This window comes from Mesocricetus auratus, unplaced genomic scaffold (assembly GCF_017639785.1).
Source record: "Mesocricetus auratus isolate SY011 unplaced genomic scaffold, BCM_Maur_2.0 Super-Scaffold_100026, whole genome shotgun sequence".
In the NCBI taxonomy this organism is placed as follows: Eukaryota; Metazoa; Chordata; class Mammalia; order Rodentia; family Cricetidae; genus Mesocricetus; species Mesocricetus auratus.
Genome location: NW_024429207.1, coordinates 18,373,964 through 18,385,787, shown reverse-complemented (window position 1 = coordinate 18,385,787; position 11,824 = coordinate 18,373,964). Strand labels below are relative to the sequence as shown.

At 47.8% G+C, this 11,824-nt stretch overlaps 1 protein-coding gene across 1 annotated transcript; it reads left to right on the top strand.

The window, feature by feature from the left end:
• Positions 1–974: 974 nt before the first annotated feature.
• Positions 975–11,541, top strand: Mboat4 (membrane bound O-acyltransferase domain containing 4). The gene is made up of 3 exons (XM_005066615.3): positions 975–1,150; positions 6,329–6,553; positions 10,456–11,541. The coding sequence occupies exons 1-3, from the start codon at positions 1,032–1,034 to the stop codon at positions 11,417–11,419; spliced, it is 1,308 nt and encodes a 435-aa protein (XP_005066672.1). The 5' UTR covers positions 975–1,031; the 3' UTR covers positions 11,420–11,541.
• The last annotated feature ends 283 nt before the right edge of the window (positions 11,542–11,824 follow it).

The following is an 11,824-nucleotide window of genomic DNA, read 5'->3' as shown; positions in this document are numbered from 1 at the left end:
TAGAGTTACAGATAGTTGTGAGCCACCATGCGGACACAGAGAATAGACCCTGGCTCCTTTGGAAAATGGCCCAGTGCTCTTAATTGCTAAGCCATCTCCATAGACCAACAAGACAAGGCCACACCCCCTAATAGTGCCACTTCCTTTTCTTTCTAACCACCACAACAGTAAAAGAAATAAGTTCAGCCTAATGAGTGCCTATGGGGGAAAGTAATCAGAACAGAAGGGTGACTGGTGTTTTATTACATGATGCTGTGTTGTCTTGCAATGCTCTGGGCTCAGCAGACAGACAGATGGCCTCTCACTCCTATCTTGCTTTAAGGACATCTATCTCCTCAGCTTTACCCATCCTTCAAACAAAAGACTCTCTTCAAATAGCTCCTCCCCACACTTTTTCGTCCCCCAAACCTTAACTTCAATAAATGGTTAATGAATAGAAAATAGGTTTGATCCCTGTTCTGCATGCTGGACATATGGCAATAAATGAAACAGTGTCCTGTCCCTTGTAGAGCCCTCCTTTTGCTCACGATGGGCAGAAAATGAACTAATCAAGGAACAGGTACATGTTGGAGGTGGTGTTGCTATGGGAGAAAGGCACCGTAGGAGAGGAAGTTGAAAAGAGGAATCTTGTTTTGGTTTTTTTGTCTTGTGGATCTGCCTTCCTTTTGCCCGTAGTCCAGGCCTCTTTGTCCACAACAGTAGTTTTTTTTGTTTTTTCATTAACTTAGTGAAGAAAATATATGTCAGTGTAATGGCTGGAAAGGCAAATAGCCTGCCATGTCGCCTGCAGGGTACAAGCCCTGAGAGCGACTTTTCAGCAAACACAGTGAGGTGAGAGAATACCACAGTGTCATTTGGTTCCCATAGCTGGGGTCCGTTATCAGGAAGCCAACCTTTACACTGCTTATCTCCAGAGCTTGTGCAGGCCTTTCTGCATGACATAAAAAGGCCGGGGAGAGCCTGGCTGTGACTTCCCTTGCAGGAGGGCACCAGTGCAGAGCTCTAGGAAGGAAGTGTGCTCCGGGTTCGCTATGGATTGGCTCCAACTCTTCTGCCTCCATCCCGTATCCCTTTATCAAGGGGCTGCCTTCCCCTTTGCCCTTCTGTTTAATTATCTCTGCATCATGGATTCCTTTTCCACCCGGGCCAGGTAGGCTGGATGGCTAACATTGCTTTTCCATCTAGAGATGGAAAGTCCAGAGTGTTCTGTGCATAGAAGGCCACACACTAGCTACTCTCAGCTTGTACTTTTTGCATGTGTTGTGGGCAGTGCCCTTGCCGCTGATCACAACTTGATAATGATTGTCTATAGGATAGCAATGGTTCTCAACCTTCCTGCTGCTGCAACCCTTAAATATAATCCCTCATGTTGTGGTGACCCCCATCCAAAAAATTATTTAGCTGCTACTTCATAACTGTAATTTTGCTACTTTTGTGAATTGCAATGTAAATAACTGATATGCAGGATATCTGATATTTGATCCCTTCAAGAGGGTGACAACCCACAGGTCGAGAACCTCTGTATTAGAGTAAAACTGATTCAGAAACTAACTTTGTTGCATTGACTCGAAAATGGATAGATAGGTTCATGTGAAATGGGTAGATATTGAGATGATACTGGAAATCCTGAAATGTATACTCTGTGCTGACCACAGATCCTGGTTAGTCTTCAGCAGTCTTAGTTTTGTAGGATTTTGCCTACCATGAAATTAAGCTGTATGGAAAATATTGCTGGTGTGTTATATCTATACTCTAACAAAGTATGAGTTTTAAAATTTGCCTTTGGTTGTTTTGTTTGTTTGTTTTTGAGAAATAAGTTAAAACAAATCTTGGTGGATTCTATCTCAATTTGATCTAAAATTGGCATCATTAAAGATCTGATAACTTGGTTATACATTTTCTTTGTGACAGTCAGTATATTAAAAGCACACCCGGTTTTGAAGAAGGCTTCGTGGAGGATCCTTCTGGAAAATCAACAGTCTATTGCCCAAACCACCTCCTATTTAGGAAACAAAGTTTTTTGTTTAGTGGAGCTGTGTGTGTGTGTGTGTGTGTGTGTGTGTGTGTGTGTGTGTGTGTGTGTGTCCGTGTGTTCAGAGTATGACCCAGGGCTTTTCATACGCTGAAAACGAACTTTACTGCTAAGCACCACCTCTTAGACCTAGTGGATCATCTTAAGTAAAATCTAGTTGCATTTAATATTTGCAGTTACTGAGTTTGACTAAATTAGGGTATGTTATCCTGTGTTCACAGCTGGTAGGTGGCCCTTACCCTTGTTTCTGAGAGATGATGATAGAGAAACAGATTTTCTTTTTGTTGTTGTTGTTTTTTGAGACAGGGATTCTCTGTGTGGCCTGACTGTCCTGGAACACACTCTGTAGATCAGGTGATCTTAAACTTAGAGATCCGCCTGCCTCTGCCTCCTTAGTGCTGGGATTAAAGGTGTGCACCCCCCCACCCCCCCACCACCCAGCTTGGGTGGGGAGGGGAGACAGTTAAAAAGAAGCTTTCACACACAAAGACTCATAAAACACTAAAGGGAAGTGAGTATAACAGCAAGGGTTAACCCCCACGCAGTTACTCAAAAGCCAAGATTGCTCACACGTCCTGTTGAGGTTTTTTTTATTTGTGTGTGTGTCTGAGTGTGTGTATGTGCGTCATGTATGTGCAAGAGCTGATGGAAGTCATCAGAGGGCATTAGATCCCCTGTAGCTGGAGTTGCAGATGGTTGGGATCCACCCAGCATGGATGCTTTGAATCAAAGCCAGGTCCACAACAAGAGCATTAAGTACTCTTAACCACTGAGCCATTTCTCCAGCCCCAAGACTATTGAGTCTCAATGGGTCCTTGTGCATGTGAATAAACTTCCTGAGGACCCTTTCCTTACCTGTGAAATGTAAAAAATGTCTGTCTCCTGCCTTGCAGTCAAGTTCACTTCCCTGTTAGGAACAGAACCCAGAGCCTTGGACATGCTATCAAGGGCTCTATCAGAGTCACATCCCGACAGGGGTGTCCTCCTGTATGCTGTGAATATAAATTTCTCTTACTGGTTGATGAATAAATGCTGATTGGTCAGTAGCCAGGCAGGAAGTGGGCTAAAAGACGAGGAGAACTCTGGGAAGAGGAACAAAGAGTGAGTTGCAAGGGAGATGCCATGTAGCCACTGGGAAGGTCGGACACCTGTGCATTCTCTGGAAAGATAAGGCCATGTGGGGAAATACAGATTAATAGTTATGGATTAGTAATTAAGAGAGCACTAGCCAGTAAGAAGCCTAAGCCATAGACCAAACAGTTTATAATTAATATAAGCCTCTGTGTATTTGTTTGGGACTAAGGGGCTGTGGGCCCAAGCAGGAAAGAAACTCCATCTACAACATACCTAACCCTCACATTTGTTTACTTGTTTGGTTCTGAGATAGGGTCTCACTGTATATACCTCAGGCTGGCCTTGAACTCACGATTGTATGATCTCAGCCTCCTCAGTACTGCTCATTACTAGCAGAAGCCCTAGAAATGAAATCAAAAGCACACAATAAATTATACACCCTACACTGTACACATGTATAGGTATTTGGTGTTTATATGTGCCCATGGGAGTCAATCTCATTAAAACCATCACACAGAGCAAGTGAAGGCTTAGGCCATAGTGTTAATTGGGGTGACATGGGATGAGTCACCCCAAGCATAGGCTTAAAAAAAGGGCCCAGGAATGGTCTGGAACATTTATGTAATGGAGTTGCTCACACTGAGGCATCTGCTGGTGTCCCAGAAAAGAAACTGGTTAACATGTGTGAGGCGCTGTACCCACACCCTATGATGATCGTGTTTCTGGGATCTGAGTAGTAGAGAAATGCAAGCCTTGTTCGCCTTCCTCACTGTGCCTGGGGTAGCCCACATTACAGGTATTCTGATGCCTTCCTCACTGTGCCTGGGGTAGCCCACATTACAGGTATTCTGATGTCTACCTCACTGTGCCCGGGGTAGCCCACATTACAGGTATTCTGATGCCTACCTCACTGTGCCTGGGGTAGCCCACATTGCAGGTATTCTGGTGCCTTCCTCACTGTGCCTGGGGTAGCCCACATTACAGGTATTCTGATGCCTACCTCACTGTGCCTGGGGTAGCCCACATTGCAGGTATTCTGATGCTTTCCTCCGGCTTTATTAATTTGTCAAAATTGAAAGAAAAACCTTCCGTAGAACACAGAAAGAAGAACCAAGTCCACACACTATGGCTTCTTCCAGCCCTTGGGCATCTTCCCCCCTTGAGGCTCCTGAGCACCGGGGCACACACTGTTGCTTCCATGTAGGCACTTTACAATGCTGAAGGCGACAGCTGTGCTTTGCTTCCCTGGCTGTCTGAACACCGTTCACCATCATGGGAGACGTATTGACCACATGACTTTTCAGTGGCAATGAATCTTCACACTAGGAAGGCAGTGGTACTAAGAAAGAAAACTGGGGAAAACTGGCCAGACGTACAAAGATGGCCAGATGGCTGCTTTTTATTTTTTTTCCTTTCTTTTTGAAACAATGTCTCACTGTATAGTCCAGGGCAAGTCTGGAATTTGCTATAAAGCCCAGACTGGCCTTAGAGTTTGTAATTCTCCTGCCTTAGTCCCTTGAGTGCTGGGATTGCAGGCGTGGGACACCATGCCCAGCAAGGCAACTTTTATTTGGGTCAGCTCTCATTTCGGCAGTAGCAAGATAATTTATGGTTTCTTGGATTGCACAACGAGGAAGGAAGCCATGAATTGCATGAGATGAAGAAGACTGCAAGGCAGTGGCGGAAGGAAGGTGGGAATGGGGTGAAGAAAGAGAGAAACGACCAGTCTTCTGCAGCAGAGAAGAAATGAAGGAGATTCTGCAATGACCCGATCTGGAGTAACTGTGGATTTTTCACAAGGAGATTAATAAACCATAAACACTTAAAAAGCAAACAAAAAACCCAGGGTCGGGAGAGATGGTTCAGAGGTTAAGAGCACTGACTGCTTTTCCAGAGGCCTTGAGTTCAATTCCCAGCAACCACATGGTGGCTCACAACTATCTATCGTGAGATCTGGTGCCCCCTTCTGGCCTGCAGGCATATATGCAGGCAGAGCACTGTACACACAATAAATAAATACATCTTTAAAAAAAAACCCAACAAACGATGAGCTCCTAAGAGCCAAGGCACAGTAGTGAGGATGAAGGAGGCGTGGCTTTGTTGGAGCAGGTTAAGGGCTTATTGGAGGAGGTGTGTTTTGGCATAAAGATTTGCTGCTTATGTGTTTAAATACTTGTCTGAGAGAGGCATTGTGTCTCCTCTCTCCAGCTCTTTGAAAAGCACTGGGTGATGCACACTCTGAGGAAGGGAGGCTCTTTGCTTTGGGGATGGGACACTTGCTAGTTCTTCCACACTTGTTCGCATTGCTTCTCAGGTAGATTTCATTTATTTATTATTTATTTGGGTTTTCAAGACAGGGTTTCTCTGTGTAGCTTTGGAGCCTGTCCTGGAACTTGATTTGTAGACCAGGCTGGCCTCGAACGCACAGAGATCTACCTGCCTCTGCCTCCCAAGTATTGGGATTAAAGGCTTGAGACACCACTGCCCAGATTCTCATTTAGATCCTGAGAAGTCCCATTGTCAAGGTGTCTGGACTGTCTTGGTCACTGTTCCATTGCTTGGAAGTGATACCATGACCAAGGCAAGTCTTTGAATTGGGGGCTTGCACAGTCTCAAAGGGTTAGTCTATTGTCATCATGGCAGGAAGCTTGGTGGCAGGCAGGCAGGCAGGCAGGGGACTGAGAGCTTACATCTTACAGGCAGGAAGAGGGAGAGAGGGAAGGAAGGAGGGAGGGAGAGAGAGAGAGAGAGAGAGAGAGAGAGAGAGAGAGAGAGAGAGAGAGAGAGAGAGAGAGAGAGAGAGACTGGGCATGACATGGGCTTCTGAAACCTCAAAAGACACCTCCTCCAATAAATCTACACCTACTCCAACAAAGCCACACCTCCTAACCCTTCCTAAACAGTTCCACTAACTTGGGACCGAGCATTCCAACATGAGCCTATGGGGCCGTTCCCATTCAAACCACCACAGGCTCTTAGTGGTTACAGCAACTCGTATGCCAGGCATGCAAGAGCCACCAGGGTCACCACGGGAAGAAGCAGAATTTGTCTCCCGAGGCAACAGTTTACAAGGGATCTGGCTCCATTTCCTTCAGAGTGGAAGATTCACCATGGCAACAACACAGCTTCTCTACATGTTGTATTAGATTCCCTGGGATGATGAGAATGGAATTCATCGCCACAGTGTCCTCAGTGTCATCTTTGTTGTCTCTTTTCTTCCAGGTACCTCTTTCTCCTGGCTGGAGGAGGTGTCCTGGCCTTGGCTGCCATGGGTCCCTACGCCTTGCTCATCATCACCCCCGCTCTCTGCGCTGTGGCTCTGGTCTCCTCACGTGGTCCACAGGAGGTCCACGGGCTGACCTTTTCCTTTCAGATGGGCTGGCAGACCCTGTGCCACCTGGGTCTTCACTACACCGAATACTACCTACAAGAGCCAGCGTCTGTCCGGTAAAGGCCCCCGTTTGCTGGTACCAAGCTGACTCTAACCCTCGCACTTCCGGGGAGTGTGCTCTTAAGCTATTTAGCTTCTCCCTAGGCGCAACCTCTTTTCCTAGAAAAGGAATAACGGAGCTGGTAATAGCTTTCTTGGGGGGGGGGCTGTGGTATTAGAGATAATCAATGCACTTCTGTGACTACACAGAGCTGTTCCATGTTGCTGTCCGGATGCCTGGTATCTGGTACTCGCTGTAACTGTCCTTGTGCCTGGCAGTGATGACGGTTTGCTCATCTCAGCCTTGGCAGTTTTGGCACAGCCGAATCACGGGGGCCCTGGCTGCCTCTGTGTGTTGTCTTTCTTCAGACTCAGCTGTTTCATCGCTCCCTCCACCCCCAAGGAGGATATCCACCCAATCTAGAAAGCAACAAAGAACAAAAGCCAAGAGCTAGTTACAGACTAGACACGTGTCATGAGCCAGGGGAGGTGACAAGCGTAGGGGAGTGAGTATCTTTGTCTGCTCCTAGTGTTCCTGGTGCCCCAAGGCTGTCAGCTGGCATAGGTCTGTGCCACTCAGGGAATACAGGCTATGACTACCCTGAGCAGGTCACTGATTTTAATCTCCTCTTAGCTCACTGGATTTGCCACTCCCACTGTACCTTTAAAAAATATGGTGACGCCTGCCTGTAACCCCAGCACAAAGGTGGCAGAGGCAGGAGGATCAAGAGTTCAAGGCCATCCTCAGTTATATAGCAAATCGAAGACCATCCTGGGATACATACGACCTTGTCTCAAAAACAACAAGCCAAAAAAAATTAAGACAATGTTCACCAAGACTTCAGAGTTGCGGGCTAAAGAGATGGCTCAGTGGGCAAGAGTGCTTGCTGTGCAAATCTGAGGACCTGAGTTCAAACCTCAAGAACTCATGGAAAAAGCTAGGCCTGATTGTGTGTGCACTTGCAAACCCAGCTCTGTGTGTATGTGGGGGGGTGGTGACAGGAGTGTCACTGGGGCTCAATGACAGCCAGCCTCACTCCAGGTTCAGTGAGAGACTCAGTGTACAAGGGAATAAGGTAGACAGTAGCAGGGACTCCATCCCGTGTTCTCTCTTGGCCTCCACATGTGATACAACACACACAGACACACACAGAGACAGAACAACATACAGACATACACATAGACACAGACATAGACACACACACACAAAAGATGCACAGAGACACAGACAGACATAGACACACAGAGACACAGATAGACATAGACACACAGAGACACACATAGACACAGACAGACAGAGATACACAGAGACACACACACACACATGGGTGGGGGTTAGGTTGGGGGACAGAGACTGACTTAGGGCTTGTGACTGGGAAAGACTAGATGGTAAGTGGGAGGGATTGTTGTCTGGAATATGATGAATCAGGACTGCAGTAGGAAGCCAGGACCTGACAGGCCAGAAGGGCAAGTTGAACAGGCTCTGAGTGGATGGGAGGAAGGCTGGGGCAGATGCGAAATGACAATATGTGCTGGCTAGCCAGAGCTGCGGTAGCAAAGCCCACTGACGTGGTGATACACACAACAGAACTCGGGGCTGGAAGCGTAAGGGTGGTGTAGAGGCAGTGGCTGCCTCTGAGCCTTCTCACCTCGGCGTAGACGACCACCTTCTCCTGGGCTGTCACATGGTCATCCTGTGTGTGTGTGTGTGTGTGTGTGTGTGTGCACACGCATGTGTGTGTATGCGTGTGTGTGTGTTCACATACACATGTGACTGTGTGCATCCGAATTCTCTAGTCATGTTGGATGAGTGTGATGAGTGTCTGCTCACATGATGTCACTTTAATCACTTCTTTAACTCACACTCAGGGTCGCCAGGGGTTGAGACGTCAGGATGTGAATTTGGGGGACACAGCCTGCAATAACAGAAGGAGAGTCGGTATTTGGAAGTGACCTCGCTTTCAGGACAAGTCAGGCAGGAGGATCTGATGTCTTCAAGTCAGATTCTCAGACAGACATAGCCATGGCTGGGGACATTGCTGTTTCCCTGACTCGACAGTGGTCATTGTCATTTTCTCTGGCTGTCCCCAGCCATCTCATTAGCAGAATCTCTGATGGTGTCTTGATGAGAGTTCAGATATAGGTAAAAAACAAACCTCAGTTGCTTGAGAGCCACACTCACCTGATGTATTTTTCAGCGTATATCTCCTGTTACCAGAATATTACAGCCAGGGCCTGACTTATATTTAAAAACTTCAGTTTCCTGTAATCTTTCCACTACTAATTTTTGTTTCTTTTGTATCAAATTTCCTCCATGTCTCCAGTCTTAAATTTCTTCTTGATTTTATTTTATTTTTAATATATGGAATGTTCTAGAACTTACTCTATAGTACTGACAAGCCTCCAGTTACTATTCTCCTGACTCAACCCCTTGAGTGTGGTAATTACAAGTATGTATCACATACTGGCTCTGACCCTAATATTTACAAGACATTCTTTTTGGGGGGAGGGTTTTCGAGACAGGGTTTCTCTGTGGCTTTGGAGGCTGTCCTAGAACTAGTTCTTGTAGACCAGGCTGGTCTCAAACTCACAGAGATCCGCCTGCCTCTGCCTCCCAGTGTGTGCCACTACTGCCTGGCCCTTTTTGTTTGTTTGTTTGTTTTTGTTTTGAGACTAGGTTGGTTTCTCTGTGTAACAGTTCTGGCTGTCCTGGACCTTGCTCTGTAGATCAGGCTGGCCTTGAACTCACAAAGCACCAGCCTCTGCCTCCTGAGTAGTGGGATTAAAGGCATGTGCCACCACTACTGTCTGGATCAGAAGGAAACTTTTGAGAGGCAGTTTTCTTCTTCTTCTTCTTTTTTAAATGTGGGTCTTGCTGATGGCTGGGAGGCCAGCATGGGACTGATCCAGACCCCCCTGAATGTGGTGTCAGTGAGGAGGCCTCGGCAATCTCTGGGGCCTAGGGTAGTAGAGCAGTGTTTACCATGGCATACGAATGAAGTTTGGGAGCCCATTCCACATGGAGGGATGCTCTCTCAGCCTGGACACATGGGGGAAGGCCTAGGCCCTCCCCAGATGAAGTGACAGATTCTGGAGATCCCCCATGGAGGGCCTCACCCTCTCTGGGGAATGGTGTAGGGATTGGGTGGGGGGCTGGGTGGGAGCTGGTAGAGGGGCAAGGGAGGAGGGGTGGGAGAGAGTGCTGGGATGGTCATGTGAAGCAAGCATGTTTCTAATTTAAATTAAAACGTATATTGAAAAAAAATGTGGGTCCTGGATCTTGAACTCAGGATTTCAGACCTAAGTGTCTTAACCGATGAACCATCTGTCTGGCCCTGTATAAGTCATTCTAAAATATTGTAGCCAGGAGGAGATGCCTCAGTGGTTAAGAGCACTGGCTGCTCTTACAATAGACCCAGGTTCGATTCCCAGCACCCACATGATAGCTCACAACCATCCATAATTCCAGTTCCAGGGGATCTGAAGTCACTTTCTGCCTCCTCAGGCATGTAAGTATTACACAGGTTTACATGAAGGCAACACATCCGTACATATAAAAATTTAGATATATTGTATATACAATAACCAGCCATACTTGGCGGCACAGAGCTTTTAATCCCAGCATTTGGAAGGCAGTCGGGAGTAGCCGTGTGAGTTCCAGCTCAGCCAGAGCTATAAGTGGAAACCCAGTCTCAAAAAAAATTATCATCAATATTTTCCCACAGTATTCCTCATCATTTTTTTTTTCATTTCTAACCAACGATTAGTCTTTCTGCCGTGGAATAATGTGTGGTTCTGAAAGAATCTTAAGAGCCTTTGTGGATTACGACTTGCTATGAGATCCACGGGCAGGACGGGACAGGAGAGAGCGGACTAAATCCGGCTCGGCTTCATGTATGCATTTATTTAAATCTTTCAGATTCTACATCGCCCTTTCTTCCCTCATGCTCTTGACGCAGAGAGTCACGTCGCTCTCGCTGGACATCCGTGAGGGGAAAGTGGAGGCAGCGTCCGGCGGCACCCGGGACAGGAGTTCATTGTCGGGGTGCCCGAGTGAGGCTCTGCCCTACGTCAGCTACTTGCTCTTTTTCCCTGCCCTCCTGGGAGGCCCCCTGTGTTCCTTTCAGAGATTCCGGGCTTGTGTTGAAAGACCGAGCTCTTTGCACCCCGGTCTGTCTCTCTGGGCTCTGGGCTGGAGGGGTCTGCAGATTGTGGGGCTGGAGTGCCTCCAGGTGGCGCTGAGGAGGGTGGCGAGCGCAGGAGCCGGGCTGGACCACTGCCAGCAGCTGGAGTGCATCTACATGGTGTGGTCCACAGCCGGGCTCTTCAAACTCACCTACTACTCCCACTGGATCCTGGACGACTGTCTCCTCCACGCGGCGGGCTTTGGGTCCGAGGCTGGCCACGGGTCTGGGGAGGAGGGATACATCCCCGACGTGGACATGTGGACACTGGAAACTACCCACAGGATCTCCGTGTTCGCCCGGCAGTGGAACCGAAGCACAGCTCGGTGGCTCAGGCGGCTCATCTTCCAGAAGAGCCGGCGCTGGCCCGTGCTGCAGACTTTTGCCTTCTCCGCCTGGTGGCACGGGCTCCATCCGGGGCAGGTGTTTGGCTTCCTGTGCTGGTCTGTAATGGTGGAAGCCGATTATCTGATTCACACTTTTGCCAATGAATCTATCAGCTCCTGGCCGCTGCGGCTGCTCTACAGAGCCCTCACTTGGGCCCATACCCAGCTCATCATTGCCTACATCATGCTGGCCGTGGAGGGCAGGAGCCTTTCCTTTCTCAGCCGGCTGTGTTGTTCTTACAACAGTATCTTCCCGGGGGTGTACTGTGTTTTACTTTTTCTATTAAGGAAGAGAAAACAGAAATGTAACTGAACTCTACGTCCCCCCTTCCCCCATCTCGTCCAGCCATGAAACGGAGTTTAGAAAATGCCAGGGGATGCACTGATGATTAATGTACTTCAATTATTTCATAATAAAAGTTTTTAAGTATTGGATGGGTGAACCTGATGGCTGGCCACAGAAATGTGCTTGCCTACTGTGGTGGTTTGAATAAGATGCCCCCCCCCCAGGTTCATATTGAAATGTTTAGGGAGTGTCACTGGGGGTTGGGCCTGAGGTTTCAAAAGCCCACGCCAGGCCGAGGCTCTCCACACCTGCCTGTGGATCAGGATGTAGAACTCTCAGCTCCTTCTCCAGCACCATGTCTGCCTGCACGCTGCCATGCTTCCTACCATGACAATAACTGACTACACCTCTGAAACTGTAAGCCAGCCCCAA

Coding starts and splice junctions, on each gene's coding strand:
- Mboat4 (XM_005066615.3), top strand. CDS start 1,032: ATGGATTGGCTCCAACTCTTCTGCCTCCATCCCGTATCCCTTTATCAA. Junction 1,151..6,328: donor TCCTTTTCCACCCGGGCCAG/GTAGGCTGGATG, acceptor CTTTTCTTCCAG/GTACCTCTTTCTCCTGGCTG. Junction 6,554..10,455: donor CAAGAGCCAGCGTCTGTCCG/GTAAAGGCCCCC, acceptor TAAATCTTTCAG/ATTCTACATCGCCCTTTCTT.